This window comes from Neoarius graeffei, chromosome 13 (genome assembly GCF_027579695.1).
Source record: "Neoarius graeffei isolate fNeoGra1 chromosome 13, fNeoGra1.pri, whole genome shotgun sequence".
Lineage (NCBI taxonomy): Eukaryota > Metazoa > Chordata > Actinopteri > Siluriformes > Ariidae > Neoarius > Neoarius graeffei.
Window position 1 is genome coordinate 9,669,995 of NC_083581.1, and position 24,034 is coordinate 9,694,028.

At 41.0% G+C, this 24,034-nt stretch overlaps 1 protein-coding gene across 1 annotated transcript in view; it reads right to left on the reverse strand.

Moving 5' to 3' along the window:
• Positions 1-14,876: 14,876 nt before the first annotated feature.
• Positions 14,877-24,034, reverse strand: part of LOC132897222 (centrosomal protein of 83 kDa-like) — a 41,762-nt gene continuing 32,604 nt past the window's right edge. Inside the window, exons 4-9 of the mRNA XM_060938692.1 lie at positions 17,249-17,341; positions 16,880-17,059; positions 16,530-16,622; positions 16,211-16,372; positions 15,110-15,202; positions 14,877-14,944 (exon numbers count right to left, since the gene is read on the reverse strand). Coding sequence (XP_060794675.1) covers positions 14,900-14,944; positions 15,110-15,202; positions 16,211-16,372; positions 16,530-16,622; positions 16,880-17,059; positions 17,249-17,341 — 666 coding nt within the window. The 3' untranslated portion in view covers positions 14,877-14,899. The remainder of the gene's footprint in view (positions 14,945-15,109; positions 15,203-16,210; positions 16,373-16,529; positions 16,623-16,879; positions 17,060-17,248; positions 17,342-24,034) is intronic.

Consider the following 24,034-nt stretch of genomic DNA (forward strand, 5'->3'; position numbering starts at 1 on the left):
CTTTATGCTCCCTAGCAAACTGAAGCCTTTTCTCCTGATTAGTCTCACTAACAAGTGGTTTTCTTATGGGGACACAGCTGTTTAGTACCAATCCTGTGAGTTCTCATCACACTATGAGTGTGGAAATGCTTTTAATTTCACTATTAAACATAGTCATGAGCTCTACTGTCATTTTTTTTAATTTATTTAACAAATCAACTTCACCAAGCATTTAAGTGATCCCTGATTATGGTCAGTCAGGATCTTTTTCCAACCACGTTTTTTTCCACAAAATTGATGGTTCACCACTAACCTTCCAGGTTTTAATAATGCGGTGGTCAGTTCTTAACCCAATTCCAATCATTTTAGCAATCTCCTTAGTTGTTTTCTTTGCTTAATGCAGGCCAATAATTTGACCCTTCTGAAACACAGTAACATCTTTTCCATGAGCATGGGATATGTGTTCTGACATGAGAAGCTACTACTGCATCAGTTAGGGCTGAAAGAATTGTTGCCAGCTGAAACACATTAATCACTGTAGTAATTATCCAATCAAAGGCTCTTAAATCCAAATGGCAACTTTTTTGGGGGGCAGGGCAGTGTATTACTAGGATAACCTTCTTTCATCTCAGAAATATTGCAAAGATAAGAAATATAAGGCCACTACATGATACAGAAAAAAATATTCATGCTTTTGTTATCCCTAGGTTGGATTATTTGCTTTCCTGTCTGGATATTCCAGTAGGTGCATAAAGAAGCTCCAGTTAGTCCAGAATGCAGCAGGGAGAGTCATTACTAGAACCAGAAGATATGACTACATCACCCCTACTCATCCACACTGCATTGGCTCCTTATGAATTTCCTCATTGATTAGAAAATACAACTCCTATTCCAGGGCGGCACGGTGGTGTAGTGGTTAGTGCTGTCGCCTCACAGCAAGAAGGTCCTGGGTTCGAGCCCTGGGGCCGGCGAGGGCCTTTCTGTGTGGAGTTTGCATGTTGTCCGTGTGGGTTTCCTCCGGGTGCTCCGGTTTCCCCCACAGTCCAAAGACATGCAGGTTAGGTTAACTGGTGACTCTAAATTGGCCGTAGGTGTGAGTGTGAATGGTTGTCTATGTGTCAGCCCTGTGATGACCTGGCGACTTGTCCAGGGTGTACCCCGCCTTTCGCCCGTAGTCAGCTGGGATAGGCTCCAGCTTGCCTGCGACCCTGTAGAAGGATAAAGCGGCTAGAGATAATGAGATGAGATGAGAACTCCTATTCCAAAAAAGTTGGGAGGCTGGATTAAATGGAAATGATAGGGCTTCCAACCATTTGTCTAAAATTAAGCGTTGTGTAAGACCTTATTAGTGGTGTAATCCAGATTCCAAAAAAGTTAGGATACAATGAAAAACAAATACAAACAGAATGCAACAATTTGCAAATCCTTTTTTGACTTGTACTCAATTGAATACAATACAAAAGACAAGATATTTAATGTTCAAACTGATAAACATTATAGTTTTTTGTAAACATACACTCATTCTGAATTTGATGTCTGGAACACATTCCAAAAAAATTGGGATGGGGCAAAAAAAAAAGACTGCAAAAGTTGTGGAATGCTCAAATAACATCTGTTTGGAACATTCTACAGGCAAACAGGTTAACTGGTAACTGGAAAGACTCAGTCATTCACAAGCAAGGATAGGGCAAGGTTCTCCACTTTGTGAAAAACTGTATGGGCAAATAGTCTAACAGTTTAAGAGCAACGTACTTCAATGTACAATTGCAAGGAATTTAGGGATTTCACTATCGACAATCATACTTAGATCAAAAGGGGCAGGCTATTTGTTGGTAGTTAAAATAGTGAAGGCTACAGCAGGGGGAAAAGCATTCTCTTACAATGATCAATCAATCAATGGTCTTTAATTAAATAAGAAAATATACATATTTTATTTTACATAATAAAGCAGAAGACAAAAAATATACAATAATAAACATGAAAAATTAATAGATGCCAAGAATAAGAAAAACACTTAGCAAATCCTAATGCGCTGGTAATTAAACAGCTTATTCATATTTAAATATGATTCTATTTAAAAATGAGTTCTTGAATCTATCTGTATTAACTTTAGGGCGTTGTGACTGGTTGTTTATTAAATCATATGTAGTCTTCTTAATTCATAGAAGCAGAGGGTGCAATGGGTGATTGTTCATCCCTTTCAGTTTCTTGAAGATGTTCCTATCTTGTTTTTCTAACAGCACACCTTATATCTATTCTCTCGCTGATGTACTTTCACTTGTAGCATCTGTCCAATAAATTTTGAACCATGGTAAGTTCTGGTTCTACAGCCCATAAACTGGAAGACCATAAGATATAGCAGAGAGTACCAAACTATTGAAGGGCAGGTCAATCTCACTTTGATTGCATCCTTCCTTGTGGAGTACCCTCAACACATGCAGACACTTATTTGCCTTAATGAGCTTATTATGGGCATGAGACAAGAATCTGCCGTCACTATGAAATGTCACTCCAAGAATTGATAGTTCATTACACTGTGGGATGCTCAAAATAGAAGGAAAGATATCTGAATGTCCTCTCTTTTTAAAAATGAGCTCTTTGCATTTACTTCAGTTCGACTGCATAGCATTAATTTTAGCCCATTCCATGAACTGGCTGACCAAATGATCTGAATTGTCATGGTCCTTAAGGAGTGGAGAAATAATGGTTGAGTCATCTACGTATTTATATAGTGTAACTGACTTGTCATAGTAAATTTCTAGGTCATTCATCTCATCTCATTAACTCTAGCCACTTTATCCTGTTCTACAGGGTCACAGGCAAGCTGGAGCCTATCCCAGCTGACTACGAGCGAAAGGCAGGGTAGACCCTGGACAAGTCGCCAGGTCATCACAGGGCTGACACATATGGCCCTTTTCCACTACCCTTTTTCAGCTCACTTCAGCTCGCTTCAGCTCACTTCAGCCCGACACGGCTCGCGTTTCGACTACCTTAGAGCAGCACGACTCAGCTCGCTTCAGCCCTGCTTAGCACCCAAAACTCGCACGGTTTTGGAGTAGGGCTGAAGCAAGCCAAACCGAGCCAAGTGGGGCTGGGGCGTGAGCAGACACTCCCCTGTGCACTGATTGGTGAGGAGGAGTGTCCTCACATGCCCACACACGCCCCGCGAGCACACTGGGATCTGTAAACACCGTAAACCCGGAAGAAGAAGAATTACAAATTACGAGAATTTCTGAAGCCTTATGCGCCTCGCCTCATCTATACGCTCTTGCCAGTATCTGTTGGTGTTGTCGGTGACAACAAGCCACAGCACCAAGACCAGCAACACTAACGACTCCATGTTTATTGTTTACTATCCAGGTCGTGAGACTACCACTTAAAAGATCACTGATGTCACTGTTTGCGCCGCCTAACGACATCACGTGACGTCCACCCACTTTCGCTAACTCCACCCAATGTGTCCACCCACTTCCAGCCAGCACGGTTCAGCGCGGTTGTAGTCGAAATGCAACTCCAACAGCCCCACTCAGCTCGACTCAGCCCAACTCAGCATGGCACAGCTCAGCCCAACTCAGCCGCGTTGGTAGTGGAAAAGTGGCAATAGACACAGACAACCGTTCACACTCACACCTACGGTCAATTTAGAGTCACCAGTTAACCTAACCTGCATGTCTTTGGACTGTGGGGGAAACCGGAGCACCCGGAGGAAACCCACTGCGACAACATGCAAACTCCGCACAGAAAGGCCCTCGCCAGCCACAGGGCTCGAACCCAGACCTTCTTGCTGTGAGGCAACAGTGCTAACCACTACATCACCATGCCACCCTAGGTCATTCATGAAAATGTTAAATAGATGGGATCCACTGATGCTCCCTTGTGTTGTGCCCTTATTGACCGTTTTCCAGCTACATATGATATTGTTGTAGATAACCCTCTGTTGTCTATTTTTCAGAAAACTTAAATACCAGTTGGTGATATGATGACTTATTTGAGGATTTTTAAGCTTATAGGAAAGTAGGTCATGTTTGATAGAATCAAACATCTTGTTAAAGTCCATGGCGAATAGCCAAACCATTTTACAGTCAGGATTGTCGAGATGACCACTGACGTTGTGTTGGATAGCTAAAAGAGCATCAATGCAACTTCCACGTTCTCTGTATGCAAACTGAATATTGCTTAAACTTCTTTCAACTTTATCTTTTACATGAATGTTATGCAGGGCGGCACAGTGGTGTAGTGGTTAGCACTGGTTCGAGCCCAGCGGCCGGCGAGGGCCTTTCTGTGTGGAGTTTGCATGTTCTCCCTGTGTCTGTGGGGGTTTCCTCCAGGTGCTCTGGTTTCCTCCACAGTCCAAAGACATGCAGGTTAGGCTAATTGGTGGCTCTAAATTGACCGTAGGTGTGAATGAGAGTGTGAATGGTTGTTTGTCTCTGTGTCAGCCCGGCAATAACCTGGCGACTTGTTCAGGGTGTACCCCGCCTCTCGCCCATAGTCAGCTGGGATAGGCTCCAGCTTGCCTGCAACCCTGTAGAACAGGATAAGCGGCTACAGATGATGGATGGATGAATGTTATACACCATCTTCTCAAAGCTCTTGCAATGATGGGGGTGACACTTATACCTCGGTAGTCATTGTTCTCCTTAGGTAGATCTACTTTAGGAAGTGGTTTTACATGGGCTCTTTTCCAAGAGGCAGGCCATGATTGAGAAGAGAGAGACAAATTACAAAGTTTCCTTATGATGGAGGTTAAAAGCTCAGCATGATCTTTCCATACCCAGTAGGGTATAAGGTCAGGTCCATTACCAGTTTTCTTTAATTTACTAAGTGAAGTCCAAACTTGTTCCGTTAAGATGGGTACAGTTGAATCCTCATTGATCACAAGAGGGATGGGTTCATTATAATCATCATCCCAGCATAGATTTGCAAAATAGTCATTTAAAGTAATCAAATGGCCCTTTTCCACTACCCTTTTTCAGCTCACTTCAGCTCGCTTCAGCTCACTTCAGCCCGACACGGCTCGCGTTTCGACTACCAAAAACCAGCACGACTCAGCTCGTTTCAGCCCTGCTTAGCCCCTAAAACTCGCACCGTTTTGGAGTGGGGCTGAAGCGAGCCAAGCCGTGCCGAGTGAGGTTGGGGGCGTGAGCAGACACTCCCCTGTGCACTGATTGGTGAGGAGGAGTGTCCTCACATGCCCACACACGCCCCGCGAGCGCGCTGGGATCTGTAAACACCGCAAACCCGGAAGAAGAATAATTACGAATTACGAGAATTTCTGAAGCCTTATGCGCCTCGCCTCATCTATACGCTCTTGCCAATATCTGTTGGCGTTGTCGGTGACAACAAGCCACAGCACCAAGACCAGCAACACTAACGACTCCATGTCCTCCATGTTTATTGTTTACTATTCGGGTCGTGAGACTACTGCTTAAAAGATCACTGAATCAGTGACATACAGAGCATCGTGCACGAGTTCGCGGAGCGCAAGGCTCGTCGTATGCCCTTCAAATAATGCGCGCAGTAGGCTATTGATGTTTTATTATGAGCCATGTACAGTATGTCGCCTAATGTTTTTTTGTTTCTGAATTACATGTTCGTTTGAAGGACTTAATGTACAAAATAACATAGTTGCACCCCGTAGTGTTGAAATTGGTAAACACAGTGCATTCAGTGAGGTTTGCACCGCCCTCCTTTTATTTCTGACTCTTCCTGTCACCGTTGCAACCTCTGAGCGCTCATTCGTAGGCCCTTCAAATAATGTGCGCAGTATAGGCTATTGATGTTTTATTATGAGCCATGTACAGTATCCTAATGTTTTTTGTTTCTGAGTTACATGTTCGTTTGAAGGACTTGATGTACTAAATAACATAGTTGCACCCGGTAGTGTTGAAATTGGTAAACACCGCAGTTGCGGACATTTTGTAGCCTAAAATGATGTTATGATAAGCTTTAATAAAGGGCCCGGTCATTTGCCCCGCCCCCGGCCCGGCTCTGACTTGTTCCGCCACTGTCACTGATGTCACTGTTTGCGCTGCTTAACGACATCACGTGACGTCCACCCACTTTCGCTAACTCCACCCAATGTGTCCACCCACTTCCAGCCAGCACGGTTCAGCGTGGTTGTAGTCGAAATGCAACTCCAACAGCCCCGCTCAGCTCGACTCAGCTCGACTCGGCACGGCACGGCTCAGCCGCGTTTGTAGTGGAAAAGCGGCAAAAGAGTCCTCATTGAGCGAGATACTATAAGAGAGGGTATGTCATTGGGAAATCATATCCACTTTTTTCCACCAGTGTCAACCACCCAGCTTGGTTTCAACATTCCTTCTGTTCTAACTTATCACATCAGAAATTATTTTGAAAGAAGATGCGCTGTACTTTGGACTGAAATTCTGGACTTTGCTCTTAGCATGGTTTTAACAAGAGGAGTCATCCATGAACGGTCTCTATGATGATATCGACACAGTCCAGTAAGGCATATATTTACCCATGTGACCAAGAATCATAGACTCTAAGCAATTAACAGCTTGGTCAACATCAGAAGATTCAACCAGGTTATCCCAGTTTTGCCTAGCTAGTGCATCATACAAGAGAAATTCATGAGGCTCTCTATAATCACACACTTTGACTTTACAACGAATAGGCTTTAGCTTAGATCCTGCAGGTAGAATAATACCTTTATGGTCGGTCCTCATTAACATCTGGACAGGGTAGCGTTTTCCAAAAAGATCTGGATGATTGGATAACACATTATCTAAGCACACATCACCTCTTGTAGGGAAACCAACAAGTACATTCCAAACAGATAGGATTTGTAATTGATGCAGATTGAGTCGATTTAAATCTCCCCTACAGACAATCACAGCATTAGGGTATTTATCCAAGGTGCTATCGGCAATGTTAATGATATAGTTCATTAAGTCACATTCGTTATATTTGTACTTTGGTGGGTGATAAATACCACAAACTAGTAAACAATGTCCCATGGGTAACAAAAGAATGAGAAAAATAACTTCATATAAACTAGACTGAATTATGTCCAAAACTTTTAAATTGCTCCTGACATAGATCGCTTCTACTCCTTTCTTTCTCATATCATTCCCCGACCAGTTCCTGTCCCATCTGAAGACTGAGTAAGAGGGTATACAACATCAGGAACATCAGAACTGAGGTGCGTTTCAAACACAACAAAAACTTCAAGGCCATTGTTATTCAAATCTGTCTCCAGAGCTACCACAGCTCTTACATGGTTCGTGATTTTTGTGAGACTACATCACTGTTGTTTTTGGCAGCCATTTTTGATTTAGTTTTAGTCTTAGTCTTTTGGACAAAATGCTTATTAGTTTTAGTCACTTCCATCCTTGATAGTTTTGGTCTAGTTTTAGTCGACGAAAACTAAAAGGGTTTTAGTCATTGATTTTAGTCAAAAAAATAATTACTTTAAAACATTAAATTAGGCCAATACAGAGATAGGACATTGTAATCGAGGTTGACAGGTTGTGCATAACATACTCTCAAAACAGTGTCTCAAAGCAAACTTGTTTCACTTGAACGTAAAAAGTATGTCAAATATTTGGGTTTAATAATTGATGACAATCTTTCTTGGAAGCCTCATATTGATTTTATTTGCAACAAAATAAGCAAGGTTGTCGGCCTTTTGGCCAAGCTTAGACATTTTATTCCACTACATACCCTTATGACATTATATCGCTCTCTGATTCAACCTTATTTAACATATGGTCTTAGTTCTTGGGGACAGGCTTGTAAAACTCATAAATAAAGTATTAATCCTACAAAAACGAGCTTTAAGATTAATCCATTTTGTTGATAATAGAGAAAGTGCCCTTCCATTGTTTTCCAAAACCAATATTTGACTAGTAAATCTTTTCTATGAATGTATTTCTAAATTAATGTATGACGTTGTTAATCAAAGTGCACCCTCAAACATTTGTAAATTATTTTCTTCTATTTCTAGTATCCATTCTTATAACACTAGGTCATCTTATTCCAAGAACTTATATACTCAGTATTCTCGTACAAATCTACAAAAGAACTCATTTTCCCGTGTTGGTGTTAGGGTATGGAACCAGATTCCAACTTCTATAAGACCTTCATCTAAATTGTCGTTCAAGAAAAAAGTCAGACACCAGCTTTTTTCTGATTTAAGTAGATATGGATATGATGTTGACATCTCCAAACTCTTTCTTTCTACATAACTTTATTTCTATATATAATTAAGAGCTTTGTTTATTTATTTATTTATTTATCTATCTATCTATCTATCTATCTATCTATCTTAGTTTTAACTTGAAATATTATTTAATATCATGCATGAGTTATTATTATCAGAATGAGCTCTCTCTATATATATATATTTTTTCCAATGTTATTGAATGATATATTACTGTACCTTTATATCGAATAACAAGTATTGTCTCCTCTTTTTCTTTTTGTTACCAAATAGTTGTTAATTTGTCAAGTACGTTTTATCTTTTTCATACATATTTAAGTATTATATTAACTCATATAAAATATTTTTTTCTTTGTAAACATGAGTCTGCTTTGATTAGCAGTGCACTATTTGCAGATTCGTGTAGTCTATTACATGTTTATATGTAATTGAAATAAAAGATTGATTGATTGATTGATTGATTGATTGATTGATTGATTGATTGATTGAAGTGTGTATGCACTCTACATAAACGCTGTCTAGTGCGCATGCTCTCTATATAAACACTGTCCAGTGCGCATGCTCTCTACATAAACACTGTCTAGTGCAGACATTCCAAGTCTCCCGGAAGGTCCGGGAGTCTCCCGCATATTGATAGTGGCTCCCTGATGCCCACAAGTTGGATAATATCTCCCGGAATCTAGAGCAAAAGCGTGCAGGCGAAACATTAATGTCTGCATCGTGCATATGACGGAGTGCGCGAGGGAGAGCGAGAGAGAGACTGCGTGTGTGCCTGTTCATGTAGCGCATGCTAGACAAAGAGCATCCTGATTGGTTTACAGATATCCAAACTCATTTCAGGGAGGTGAAGTAAATAGTATAAGAACACGAAGAAGACAAAGAAGAAGCTTACATAGCCCCACAGTTATGGAACAGCCTTTCGAGTAGTGCTCAGGACTCAGACACAATCTCCGTGTTTAACTGTAGGCTGAAAATGTATTTGTTTAGTCAAGCCTTTTGTTCATAGCTTTTTATTAGGTAAAGGAATAGATCTGGAGTGTCCTCAGGTATAATGTGTTTTGGTAAACTGGGATGTTTGGATGCTGAAAAACGACAAGAACAAGAGAAGAGGTGCATCTACAGTATCTAAAAGCTGTATACAAGCGCACTACACCGGTTCAGGCTGGACGTGTCAGAGTTGGAATGGTGTCGATATCTTTTTTTAAGACAAAGACTTCATTTTACAGGTCTCTGCACTATGCAGCTTACAGACAATTCACTTGGGGGACTCATGCCCAGATAGCAAATGATGTTATTTCAATGTTGATATTTGGTCAAGATGGTTGATTTACAGTTATAGTTGAACACTGATGGTGGATCAACCATTAATCAACCACTGATAAAATAAAAAGTTGAAAAAATGTGTTCAAATCAATGTAATGGTTGAAGGAAACATTTGATCAAATGTTGAATATATGTTGATTTTGTTGTCATCATACACTGCACCACTGGACGGGAGCCTGGGGTGCACTCTGGGTGAGACCATTTTGTGGGAGGGGGGTTTCCTATATTTCATTGAATTTCATTTATTTAATTTAGAATTTTAATAGAGCACAAAGAACTATGAAGAATAGATTATTATTTATGGTTATGTGCAAATCTTGTGTGTGCAACATGTAAGGAAAAAACGAACAGAAAATTCTACCGTACAGGCCGCTATTTGGAATGGTCCAAATAACCGTCTCTCAGAAGAACTTTCAGAAGAGCTCAAGCTCCGTTGACGACGAGACTTGTGACCATAGACTGTCCGTGCTTGCGACTGAAGAAATTTGCTTCAACAACACTGGCCAGTTCTCCTCTTTGTGGTAGTGTGGTTAAAAATAGTGGTTAAGTGAACATGTGCTTGTACACATGGTACTCTGATGGACAAGAACCCCATCCCACCTCACGCCCAGTGTTCCTGGCATAGGCTCCAGATTCACCACCATACTGAGTAGGATAAAACAGTGACTGAGGATTACTATACAGACTTATTATGACATGTTATGTATTCTCATCTCATTATCTCTAGCCACTTTATCCTTCTACAGGGTTGCAGCTGACTATGGGCGAAAGGCGGGGTATCTACACCCTGGACAAGTCGCCAGGTCATCACAGGGCTGACACATAGACACAGACAACCATTCACACTCACATTCACACCTATGGTCAATTTAGAGTCACCAGTTAACCTAACCTGCATGTCTTTGGACTGTGGGGGAAACCGGAGCAAATATTCAAATATTTTCTTAGTCAGGCAGTTATTTGAATTGTACAGCAAGTTTAACTGCTAGTACTGTATTTAGGCAATATTTTCTTGTCCAGGTAAAGACTGTATAATCCTTTCTGGTTCATATCATATCTGGTTCATGTCCACAGACAGGCCTTTCCATCATTGTGTACGGTAAAACATCAACATCAACCCAATTTCTCACGGTGGTGCAGTGGTTAGCACAGTTGCCTCACAGCAAGAAGGTTCCAGGTTTGAACCCAGTGGCTGGCGAGGGCCTTTCTGTGTGGAGTTTGCACTTTCTGTCTGTGTGGGTTTCCTCCACAGTCCAAAGATGTGCAGTTAGGTTGACGTGGGGCGGCCTTGGGCTGAGGTGCCCTTGAGCAATTCCCAAATAGCAAAAATCAGTTGAATCAACATTGAAATAGCGTTTGGCAGAAAACATTGAAATGATATTGAAAGTGTCCCCTTGAATTTGGGTTGAATCAACGTTGAATTTTCAACCCTATCAGCATTGAATCAATAGTGATTCAACCATCATCTAAATATTTAGATGATGGTTGAATCACTATTGATTCAATGCTGATAGGGTTGAAAATTCAACGTTGATTCAACCCAGATTCAAGGGGACACTTTCAGTATCATTTCAACATTATTTCAATGTTTTCTGCCAAACGCTATTTCAATGTTGATTCAACTGATTTTTGCTATCTGGGTGGTTACTTGGGGAAAACAGTAAAGAGAGTTATTAGTGTGCTTGCTAAGCACAAAGCCGCGTGAAGCACACTGTTGTTCTTCTTAAGTTTACTTTATTATTATTTAGATCTACCTAAGGAGAACAATGACTACCGAGGTATAAGTGTCACCCCCATCATTGCAAAAGCTTTGAGAAGATAGTGTATCACATTCATCCATCCATCATCTGTAGCCACTTATCCACTTCTACAGAGTTATTAGTGTGCTCACTAAGCACAAAGCCGTGTGAAGCACACTATTGTTCTTCTTAAGTTTACTTTATTATTATTATTACCACCTTGCCCAGGACGGAGTCCACCAGGGGGTGAAGTACTGTTTTTGGTTGGGTTTCTTTGTTTTTTTTTGTTAATGATATTACGGGAAAACGGCTGGATCAATCTTCATGAAACTTTCAGGATAGATGGGCATTGGTCTCAAATAGAACTGCCAACATTTTGAGGGTCATCCGGTCAAGGTCACCAAAAAGGTCAAAATTGTTTTTGTTGTGGCTACTGCCTCATATAGAGGTGCTAGCCACTATGTCATCATGCTGTAAGAATGTAAGAGTGTAACAATCACGCACTGCGCATGCACATACACGTGTTCTGATTAAAATGGCCGGTGAGTGTATACAATTCAGTTCACCACTTGAAATAAATGGACTAGACTAAAGAAATTGCTTTCAGACATGTTTATGCTTATTACAGAGGGAAAGTGCATTCCACTGAGCTCTAGCACCGGGCCATTTCTGGGAAATAAGAGTTTTAGTCATGGTGACAGCGTGTGCATGTCAGCCTCAGTTCAGAGGTTTCAGTTTCAAAAACTGTAAGAGGTAAGAGTAGAATAATACAGACACTTGGTATATTTTACTTCTGTGATTTTTAAATCGTTCATTTTTGGATTACACTTCATTTTTGTGGCTACTGCCTCATAGAGTAAATATATATGCTATATTTACTGTATGGACATGGCATCAGAAAACAATTTTATTTATAAGCAGTAGCCACATGTACACATAGGGTATCTATTTTTTTCGCAATATATTCCTTCATATTTATCATAAGTGCTACCGGGCGAGGTTTGTTTTGCCTGGCAACACTTAATAATAATAATAATAATAATAATAATAATAATAATAATAATAATAATTCACCTTTTTTTGGCACTGCTACTCCTCCTACAGCTTTTGAGATATCAACACTGTTCCAAATCTGACACGTCCGGCCAGAACCATGCTACACACTCTCTGTTAATTTACCCAGCACCATGTAGGTCATGTAAAAAACATTTTAGAGTGCAAAGTGTCATGTCGCGCTGCGAGTTGAGCCATTTTAAACTGAGATTTTAGACCATGCAGGTACACATACTTTGCCACACACACACGCGCACACTCTCTCGACACACTACACACACTTTGCCACATACTTTCTGTAGATCATGTACAAAAAAAAAAAAAAGATTTTGCAGCACAAAGTCTCATGTCTGATCCAGTTTCTGTCGGTGACCCAAGCAAGCACACTTGACATTTTCTCTGTGGAGATGGAGTCTAGTTCCAGCTTGTGCTTTAATTTTAGCATCATTGTGGCATTTACAGTGGGTATTAAAAAAAAGTGTACACACCCCTTTAAAATGGTAGGTTTTTCTGATGTAAAAAAAAAAACGAGCCCATGATAAATAATTTCAAAATTTTTCCCACCTTTAATGTGACCTATAATCTGTACAATTCAATTGAAAAACAAACAAATCAGTTAAGGGGAAAAAACATAAATTAAAAATGTACAATTAGCTGGTTGTATAAGTGTGCACACCCTTAAACTAATACTTTGTTGAAGCACCTTTTGATTTAATTACAGAATTCAATCTTTTTGGGTTTACACCTGCCATCAATTAAAATGACTCTGATTAACCCCAAATAAAGTTCAGCTGTCCTAGTAGGATTTTCCTAACATTTACTCAGCTGCATCCTCCAGCAAAAGCCATGGTTCACAGAGAACTTACAAAGCATCAAAGGGATCTCATTGTTGAAAGGTATCAGTCAGGAGAAGGGTACAAAAAATGTCCATGGCATTAGATATACCATGGAACACAGTGAAGACAGTCTTCAAGAAGTGGAGAAAATACGGGACAACAGTGACATTACTGAGAACAGGACGTCCCTTCAAAACTGATGAAAAGACAAGACGAAAACTGGTCAGGGAGGCTTCCAAGAGGCCTACATCAACACTGAAGGAGCTGCAGAAATTTCTGGCAAGTACTGGTTATGTACTACATGTGACAACAATTTCCCGTAAGACAAAAGCCTTTTTTTTTTTTTTACAAAGAAAAACACCCAGGCCTGGCGAAATTTTGCAAAAAAAAAAAAAACATCAACTCTCCCAAAAGCATGTGGGAAAATGTGTTATGGTCTGATGAAACCAAGGTTGAACTTTTTGGCCACAATTCCAAAAGGTATGCTTGGCACAAAAACAACACTGCACATCATCAAAAGAACACCATACCCACAGTGAAGCATGGTGGTGGCAGCATCCTGTTTTGGGGTTGTTTTTCTTCAGCTGGAACAGGGGCTTTAGTCAAGGTGGAGGGAATTATGAACAGTTCAAAATACCTGTCAATTTGGCCCAAAACCTTCAGGTGTCTGCTAGAAAGCTAAAGATGAAGAGGAATTTAATCTTTCAGCATGACAATGACCCCAAGCATACATTGAAATCAACAAAAGAAAATTTAAGTTTTGGAATGGCCCATCCAGAGCCCAGACCTAAATCCAGTGGAAAATCTGTGGGGTGACCTGAAGAGGGCTGTGCACAAGAGATGCCCTCGCAATCTGACAGATTTGGAGCACTTCTGCAAGGAACAGTGGGCAAATATTGCCAAGTCTAGATGTGGCAGGCTGATAGACTCCTACCCAAAAAGACTGAATGCTGTAATTAAATCAAAAGGTGCTTCAACAAAGTATTAGTTTAAGGATGTGCACACTTATGCAGCCAGCTTATTGTACGGTTTTTATTTTTTATGTTTTTACCCCTAACTGATTTATTTGTTTTTCAATTGAATTGTAGAGGTTATAGGTCACATTAAAGGTGGGAAAAGTTTTGAAATTATTTATCGTGGTCTCTTTTTTTTTTTTACATCAGAAAAACCTATCATTTTAACAGGGTGTGTACACTTTTTATATCCATTGTATATGGTATACAATGAGGCATACTTGTTTAAAAACTGATAAATTCGGTAAACTACTTGTAAAACGAGCAAAACTACGATGTAATCAGAGAATATAAACAGCCAAGATGCTCCAAGCGACCACTATATGACGTCATCACATACGACAAGCCCATCTGGCATTTTAAAGAAAATTCCTTTTTCTCGAACACTATTTGGTCTCTGAAAATGAAACTTTGATTTTTGAAGTCTGCGACTACTTTTACTTAAAATAAGTTTGAGAATAAATCCGCTGCAGGACCCCTTTAACCATTACATGACAATTAGCTGTTTTTTCTCAAAGTTTCTTACACATGTCTTTTCAGGGAATTTTTCCTGGTCACCTTTGGAATTTATATATTTCTGTAAAGCTGCTTTGTAACAATGTCCATTGTTAGAAGCGCTATGCAAATACAACTGTATCAAATTGAACTGAAATAGAATGCTAGTAGGCACTTGGCCAGTAGCTTACAGAAACCACAGTGACAATTAGGTTGAGTTATAGTAAGTAGAAATTCAAGTGTTAAATACTGTCCCTGGCAGGTATTTAGGGTTCATAAAACCACAGGCTCCTCAGATCCAAGAGATATGTGACGATTCTGTGAAAATACAGATTTAATTTCTAAGTTAGATGATCATGTAAAAGCTTGAATATTTGCTTCTAAATGTTCATGTGTGAATGAGGTACTGTGTTTACTTTTCTGACTTATAACTGACACATGGTGTACTTCATCAGTCATGACGTAGTGAGAGGGAAAGCTTACTTTAAGTAACTCACGGCACTGTTCTAAATTTTCCCTCATCTCTTGGTACTGCAGCTTCAGGATACTATGTACCTCCTGCTCATGCTCCCTCTCCTAAAACAGCATGAAGAAAAAGAGGTTAAAACAAGTTTCTGTTCTTCACATCTGCAGTGAGCCATATCCTTTCAGTAAAAAATGAACCCAATATTTTAAACTCATTCTCATTATCTCTAGCCGCTTTATCCTGTTCTACAGGGTCGCAGGCAAGCTGGAGCCTATCCCAGCTGACTACGGGCGAAAGGCGGGGTACACCCTGGACAAGTCGCCAGGTCATCACAGGGCTGACACATAGACACAGACAACCATTCACACTCACATTCACACCTACGGTCAATTTAGAGGCACCAGTTAACCTAACCTGCATGTCTTTGGACTGTGGGGGAAACCGGAGCACCCGGAGGAAACCCACGCAGACACGGGGAGAACATGCAAACTCCACACAGAAAGGCCCTCGCCGGCCCCGGGGCTCGAACCCAGACCTTCTTGCTGTGAGGCGACAGCGCTAACCACTACACCACCGTGCCACCCTATTTTAAACTGGAAATCATTTTTATTTTAAATAAATATAGCCTAGGCGGCACGGTGGTGTAGTGGTTAGCGCTGTCGCCTCACAGCAAGAAGGTCCTGAGTTTGAGCCCCGGGGCCGGCGAGGGCCTTTCTGTGCGGAGTTTGCATGTTCTCCCCGTGTCCGCGTGGGTTTCCTCCGGGTGCTCCGGTTTCCCCCACAGTCCAAAGACATGCAGGTTAGGTTAACTGGTGACTCTAAATTGAGCGTAGGTGTGAATGTGAGTGTGAATGGTTGTCTGTGTCTATGTGTCAGCCCTGTGATGACCTGGCGACTTGTCCAGGGTGTACCCCGCCTTTCGCCCGTAGTCAGCTGGAATAGGCTCCAGCTTGCCTGCGACCCTGTAGAACAGGATAAAGCGGCTAGAGATAATGAGATGAGATGAAATATAGCCTATGGTGTAACTCATCATGCAGCATGAACATCACAAGTCCTCGCATTATTAATTTATCATTATTATTTAAGAAACTGCTTAATGCAGTCAATTTCTCACTTACTATCGTTATTTCATCACACTTTCTGCGAGTCTCACAGAGCTCTTCCTCCAGCTGCTGCACTGAGGCTTGCAGTGTGCTCACCTGGGACATCAGGTAAGACTCCAGATGAGCAAAGGACGCATTCACCAGCTCATATTTCTCTTCAACATCAGCCAGAGACAGCTGGAAGTTTTTACAGCCAAAGTTTGTTAGCTTTATTTACTTCTACAGACAAGTTCAGACAATTTTGAGACTTGATTCATCACTTGTTAGAACCTCCTGAAATGTTTTGTGGACAAAATGTCACCAAGACATGACTAAACAAGGCATAAAACCTTACCTTTAGTGACTCCTCGTTTTGGGTAAAAGTTTCCTTCATCTCATTGTACTGTAACTTCAGGATACTGTGAGCCTTCCGCTCATGCTTACACTCCTAAAACACAGGCATGGAGCAAAAGAAGTCTAAAGGTTTGTGCTTAATGTTTTACAGTACACCACTACAACACACCACTATGATGCAGTACTTCTATTCAAGTTTTAAAAAACAAGCATTTTAAACGATAAATGCAATTTTTATTTTGTTCAAGTAGATATAGACTGTGGTGTAACTCATCATGCAGCACAAATAATGATGAGTCCATACATTATTTCTAAAGGTTTTGCTTGATGCAGGATATCACCTGCACTCACTTTTCTTATCTTATTATTCCTGCGCTTGATCTTAGAGAGCGCTTTCTCTTGCTCATGCGCCCAATCTTGTAGTAAGGTCAAGTCAGGTCTCAGGTTGGAGTTCTCTTTCTTTAGCTGCGCATTAGACTCAATCACCTGCTCATATTTCCTTTCAGCTTCAGAAAGAGTGACCTGCAGGTTCTACAACCAAAGTGCATTGGCTTAATTTATTTCTACACACACACACACACACACACACACACACACACAAAATTTTGAGGACTCATCACTTATTGTAACAGCTTGAAGTGCTTTGGGGTTAAGAGAAAACGTCTCAAAATGGGGATTACATAGAAATGGAAAATGAGTGAGTGAGTGAGAGAGGTTTACCCTGAGTGACTCCTCGCAGTGTGTTACAGATTCCGTCATCTCTATGTAACGTGATTTCATGATACTGTGAGCTTCCCGCACCTGCTCACACTCCTAAAATACAGCCATGGAGCAGATGTTTAAACTTTTGGACTTACTTTTCACAACTTCAGTCAGCCACAGCCAGTCAGTTAAAAAAAAAAAAAGAGAGAGACCCCGCATCTCAAAGTACAAATACACTTTTTTATTTTAGTTTGTATATATAACATGTGGTGTAATTTATCAAACTGGAAAAGAATGAATTTATTCATAAAACATTTGTAAGAACATTTCTACAAGAGATCGGAGTTTCATGAAAATCCTGAAAATTCTGAAAAACGTTTGTATCCTACTCATCGCGAGTATATGTAAATTTACGCAATTTAAGACTAAGATTAATGTAATCCTCGACTTGATCAAAGTACAAATTCCATAACTTGGATGGATTACTGCATATATATATATATATATATATATATATATATATATATATATATATATATATATTAGTGCTGTCAAGCGATTAAAATATTTAATCGCAATTAATGTCGCGACTGTCATAGTTAACTCGCGATTAATCGCAATTTAATCGGACATTTTTGTCACATGAAAAACCATTGTAATTCTCTTATCAGCATAAAAATGTGAATGGGCTTGCTTTGTACCAATGTTTTTTTTATTGCAAAGCATAACACGTCTTGACACAGCCACTGCAAAGTGAAACCTAAGCCGAGCACAGGGGCTAGCAAAAGAACCATGAGTGAAGTGATCTACTGCTTGAGTTAGTCTAATCAGAGAGACAGGTTACACAGTGACGGTAGGCTTGACATGCTTGATTATAATATAAAGTACACTATTATATTAACTTTAAGTTGTTCGTTGATAAATATTGCATTGAATCTGATCTTTACTGTTTCAGCTCACTTAACACATTTTGTACTTTTACACTTTCTGCCTGTTGATGTGTCGCGCTGTCCAATCAGAGGCGGCCAAATTTGCATATTACAGTAAGGATTTCTGGGATAGCATTGAGTTTACAGTTCAGAGGGATCTGGCTTCTTTAGACGCTGTCTTCTTAAAACTGAATAAATATTTAAAAAGAACCAAATGAGTCAGTCTTTTGAACGGCTCTTTTCAAAGAACGGATCACAAAGATGCGGATCCCATCAAAGAGCCATAAATCCCATCTCTACTAGCGCGCCCTGCCCGCGCTGGTTCTTTGGGGGGAGGGCAGAGGACTCTGGCTGTGCGGGGCATTACAGTCTAGCTGCTATCGTTTTTCTAAGCAAAGTCTCTGTTCCAAGTTCCTGGCAGTTTCAAAAGCTTATGAAAAACCTACATCATGTCACAGAGCGTTAATCTCGCGCTAAAAAAATTATCGCCGTTAAAATTGAGTCAAGTTAACGCATTAATAACGCGACACTTTTGACAGCACTAATATATATATATATATATATATATATATATATATATATATATATATATATATATATATCGAATATACTGTTGAGTTGAAATAGTTTATTTTTATTACGTTTACAGCATTTAGCAACCTGCAGTAGTGCTCGGGAGTCTCTATCAAAAACACGTCCTAATGCTAGTTCAGGAGGGTCAGGGACTGAAAGAATATGAAAAATGAAGGAAGCGAGCCAACACATGCCTGCAAATTAAGACAACTGAACTGGTCATTCAAGTTGGAAAAAATAAATTTCATTGTATAAATGGAGGATGCACCATTCCATCTGCACATAGCTGTTAGCCATAAACAAATGCCTCAATTACATTATGTTACAGGCATTTAAAAGATAACCTTAACCAGCACAACATACCACGGGCGATTGCTCTAAGACAACGAGGGAGGCTCAGCCTCCTCTAAAAATGACGAACATCGTGTAGGATGAATTGTGCTAGGCTTATGTTATAGCCGACCTTATAACATTGCTATTTCAGATCCAGAATCATAGAAATATATGTGCTCAACCCAACTACAGTGCGAAATCATTCCGTTATAACTTTCCCCAGTTCGCCTAATGTGTGCGTGAGTTTTTCCCCCTCGTGACAGCGCGATGCAGCCCAGCCTCAGTGGATTGGGAGCTTGTGCTTGTCAATCTCAAAATGCAAGACGATTATTGGACAAATACTGCGAAAACGCCCGCCCACGGAGTCTCACGGACTCCCAGCCTCAATGGACTTCAACGGCATTTGGGAGCTCTGCGCTTTTCAATCTCAAAATGCAAGATGGTTATTGGACAAATACTGCGAAAATGCCCGCCCACGGACTCCGAGCCTCACATGGGAGGGACATGGCAGTTTCCGCGAGGAGACTGGTGATTGGTGAAAGCGGCCGGATATTTTCTTTGATTGACAGCTCGTTTCAACTATAGACAGGCAGTGGTACAGTGTTGCCAGATTGGGGGGTTTCCCGCCCAATTGCGCGGTTTTAAGTGCATTTTGGCGGGTTTTGAACATATTTTGGGCTGGATAACGTCAGCAGTATCTGGCAACATCAGTTCAGTCCTATGCGGATTCACAAGTGCTGTGGTGTATTGTAAGAGATCAGCTTACATTTCGATTTCATTCATTACATAGGTTTCTACCAGCTTTTTTAGTTTGTATATATTTTCATTGTAAATAAAGTGTAAATATAGTGTTGTCAAGTTTGCTATCTTAGTTCCAGAAATTTCGTTTATTTGAGTGACTGAACTTGAACTTGAGGGGGCTAGTCAGCTAGCAAGAAAGCTGCGCACGGATGCCAAGCATTGCTGATTTAATTTTGGCGAAGCCATTTGCCAGTCTTCCTTTCGAGGAAAAAATTAAAATTAAAGAGCAGGGTAGACCAACGCCTCAAATCGACTTGGTGAAAAAGGTCGGGAATAATACTCGTTCCTTTCAGCTCTCCTGGTACGAGAAAGTGAATTGGCTAACAGCAAGTGACCCACATCAACAACAGTAAATAGGCTACTTTAGTAATATGTCATGGATGGACCAAAAATATAGAATCTATTTAAAATGTTTATGCTGAGTATATTATATTGGAATATATATTTTTCTGGATATGAATTAAACACAGCTACAATTTGGAAAACATTTTTAAACAAAAACACAGCCGAGAACATTTCACACTACAGACCTGGATTAAAAGTGAAGGGTTATCAAAATTGTCAATAAAACATTTCTCAGTCAAAGTAAGTAAAATATAGGGAAAGTGTCATTGAATGAAATGTGTGGCACCCAGCTCTATGTTTGGCTCCCCAAGGTCAATGCTTGTGCCTATTCCAGAACACTCTGCTGTTACTGCTGAGGTTCCTGACAAAGAGCTGCTTTCAATAATGATCAATTTTTAAACAACATGCCACAATTTTAAAATATAAAATGTTAAAATATACCCCCCCAACACCACCATCATGTATATTGGACTGTAGGCTAATGGGCCAAAATAACCTGTTATTTCACAGTTTGTGACGCTGCCAACAATCAGCCAGATCAGAGGCAAGAGTATGGGCAAAATTGATGTTTTTTCTTTTAAAATCTGGAAATATCATAACCGACCAGCCTCCCCTGTTTGAAAGGCTACCAGCCACCACTGCAACATACCCAGAGCAGACCAGGGAGAAGTTAGTAATTAAGTGCTTGCTCAAGGTCACATCAACCATTCCTGCTGGTCTAGGGAATTAAACCAGCAACCTTTTGGTCCCAAAGCTGCTTCTCTATCCATTAGGCCATGGTTTCCCCATGGCTTTAGAACAAGTTTTATTATTATTGAAGATTTTTAGCATAATATTAAGCCAAAATTACTTCAATTTCTGCCTTTCAGTTTTTACTCTCAGTGCTCATTTCACGCTCTGAGTGGTTTGTGAACTTGACCTTTTCTGGAGTTTTGAGGACATCACTGAATGCAAATGAACTGTGTCAGGAACACTCTTTGCACTTTATGAGTGATCAACATATGCACAAGAATATGAAGAAAATCAGTGTCTGAAACTTTTGTAAATCCATTTTTTTTGAAAATCAAACAATTTTAAGTTTGATTTGGTTTACACAAACTCTTACACACATCTTTACTGAAAGAATGATAGGCCCATTGTGAATACTCAGATTATTTATACAGGAACTGCAAAATGCAAGGAGTTTCTCACTTACGATCATTATCGTGTCATACTTCCTGTGTGTCTCATGGAGCTCTTTGCCTTGCTTACGCACCAAGTCTAGCAGTATGTTTGAGTCAGATCTCAGGAAGGCGTTCTCTTCCTCTAGCTGAAGATTGGACTCAATCACCTGCTTGTATTTCATCTCAGCTTTAGCTACAGTGACCTGAAAGTCAGACAATCAAAGCATGTTAGCTTAATTTACTTTTACACACATTCAGATACCCAAAGCTCATGACCATAGGTTTCATGAACAAATTTCAAGAACAAATTTCACATGAAGGACTAATTATTTCTCCTCCACAGTGGAGGAGTTTAAGTATCTCGGGATCTTGTTCACGAGTGAGGGAAGGATGGAGCATGAGATCGACAGGCGGATCGGTGCAGCCTCCGCAGTGATGCGGTCGCTTTACCGGTCCGTCGTGGTGAAGAAGGAGCTGAGCCAAAAGGCGAAGCTCTCAATTTACCGGTCGATCTACGTTCCGACTCTCACCTATGGTCATGAGCTTTGGGTAATGACAGAAAGAACAAGATCGCGGATACAAGCGGCTGAAATGAGTTTCCTTCGCAGGGTGGCTGGGCGCTCCCTTAGAGATAGGGTGAGAAGCACAGTCACTCGGGAGGAGCTCGGAGTAGAGCCGCTGCTCCTCCACATCGAGAGGAACCAGCTGAGGTGGCTCGGGCATCTTTTTCGGATGCCTCCTGGACGCCTCCCTGGGGAGGTGTTCCAGGCATGTCCCCCCGGGAGGAGGCCCCGGGGAAGACCCAGGACACGCTGGAGGGACTATGTCTCTCGGCTGGCCTGGGAACGCCTCGGTGTTCTTCCCGAGGAGCTGGCCGAGGTGTCTGGGGAAAGGGAAGTTTGGGCTTCCATGCTTAGACTGCTGCCTCCGCGACCCGGTCCTGGATAAGCGGAAGAAGACGAGACGAGACGAGACATTCAGATACCTTTGAGGACTCAGCTCATCACTTGTTATCACAGCTTGAAGTGCTTTGGAGATGAGAGACGTTTCCCAAAAAAAAAAAAAATGGGACTATGTGACAATGGACACATACAAACAAAGCACTGATATACATGGTGAAGAAATGCTGAAAAACAAATGTGAATTCTGTGTTTCACTGTAGGAATAATAAATAGAAGATAACAAGGACATAATTTTGTTTTGTGCTGGGGAAAGAAACTTCACATACTAGTTGATAAACCAAGTGAATTCTCACAAAGTATTTCTGAAGGCTTTTAACTCGGCTGTATTCAGCAGTATGAGTGGCTTTCATATTGAAGTGCTTCAGTGTAAGTTGTCTTTAAATCCACAATTCTAACAATCACAAAATGATACATGTTACATCACTGACACAATGGCCCTCATTTCCAAAAGAAAAGTAGGACAGAAAACTGGGCAGTGGTCATTTCCATGCAAAGCTTGTCATTTATCAGTGTGGATATGAGTGGAGTCTATGATCAAATTTCATGTCAAATCTTAACTTATGGATGCAAATTTTCAAGTCAGGATGGACTTGCGGTGCAGCACAGTAAATCTGGCTGATTCAGAGACACAGGTCCTAGTAATGATCTGCTGTGTTAGGCAAGGTTGCTCATGACATTGTTAAAAGCAATTAAAATTAAGCATTAAAAGCAATGGGAAGGCTAACCAATTTGGAATGCAATTAGGTTAGTGACGGCATCCCAGGAAATATGTCAGCAATGCAGCACATCGCTCCTCGCACAGCCACTCCCATGGTGTTGAAGAAATAGTGGCACTTCAGCACCATTGTTTTGAACAGCCTGAGACAGTGTGACAATGGGGCAGAGCCAGCTGATCATGCATGGATGGAATGGCATGACCTACACCTTAATTCACCCTCCCTGAGCAGCCAGGAGAGTATAAAAAGGCACTGCAACAAGCACAGGTTAGTTAGAGTGCTCTGGACTGAGAACTCATGTGTTTTCTCTCTCTCTGTGATCAGGCCATTTTGCAGTCGTGGAAGATGTGGACGATGAGCTCAAGCTCCGTGGACATCATACCCGTGATATGCGTCATCACCAGACCACCACTAGGACACAACACAGCCAGCTCCCGCCAGTGACCTCATCCAAGGCCTTCATTAGAATGTGCAGAAACACAGATGGTCCCTGAGACCCACACCAGAGCAACAGAGTCATCCGCAGTGGTGGCATGAATGGCCTGGTTAAGCTGCTATGGAATGTCTGGTTTCATGACCTCTTGTATACTCCCTTTGATGCGTGTCTTCAATTGCAGACACTGAGCTTTTAACTATGCTTCTCCATGTTGCTCTACCCGAGGCATGCCTTTCCTATGTCTGATCGATAACTCCAGCATTCTTCATGTTCCTCTTCAAAACATCTTTGTACCTCAGTTTCTGTCCTCCTTGTTTCCCTCTTTCCTTGGCTCAGTTCTCCACCGAAAACGTCTTTGGGTAGTCGCGTGTCAGGCATGTGCCAGATGTGTCCAGCCCAACCACATCTGGAGGCTGTGATAAGGGCTTTGACGCTTACAGTTTTGGCTCGCTTGAGGACTTCTACATCAGGGACCTTGTCCTGCTATCTTATTTTGAGGATTTGACGCAGGTGTCAGAGTTTTAGCTTGGTCAGTTTCTTGAAGTG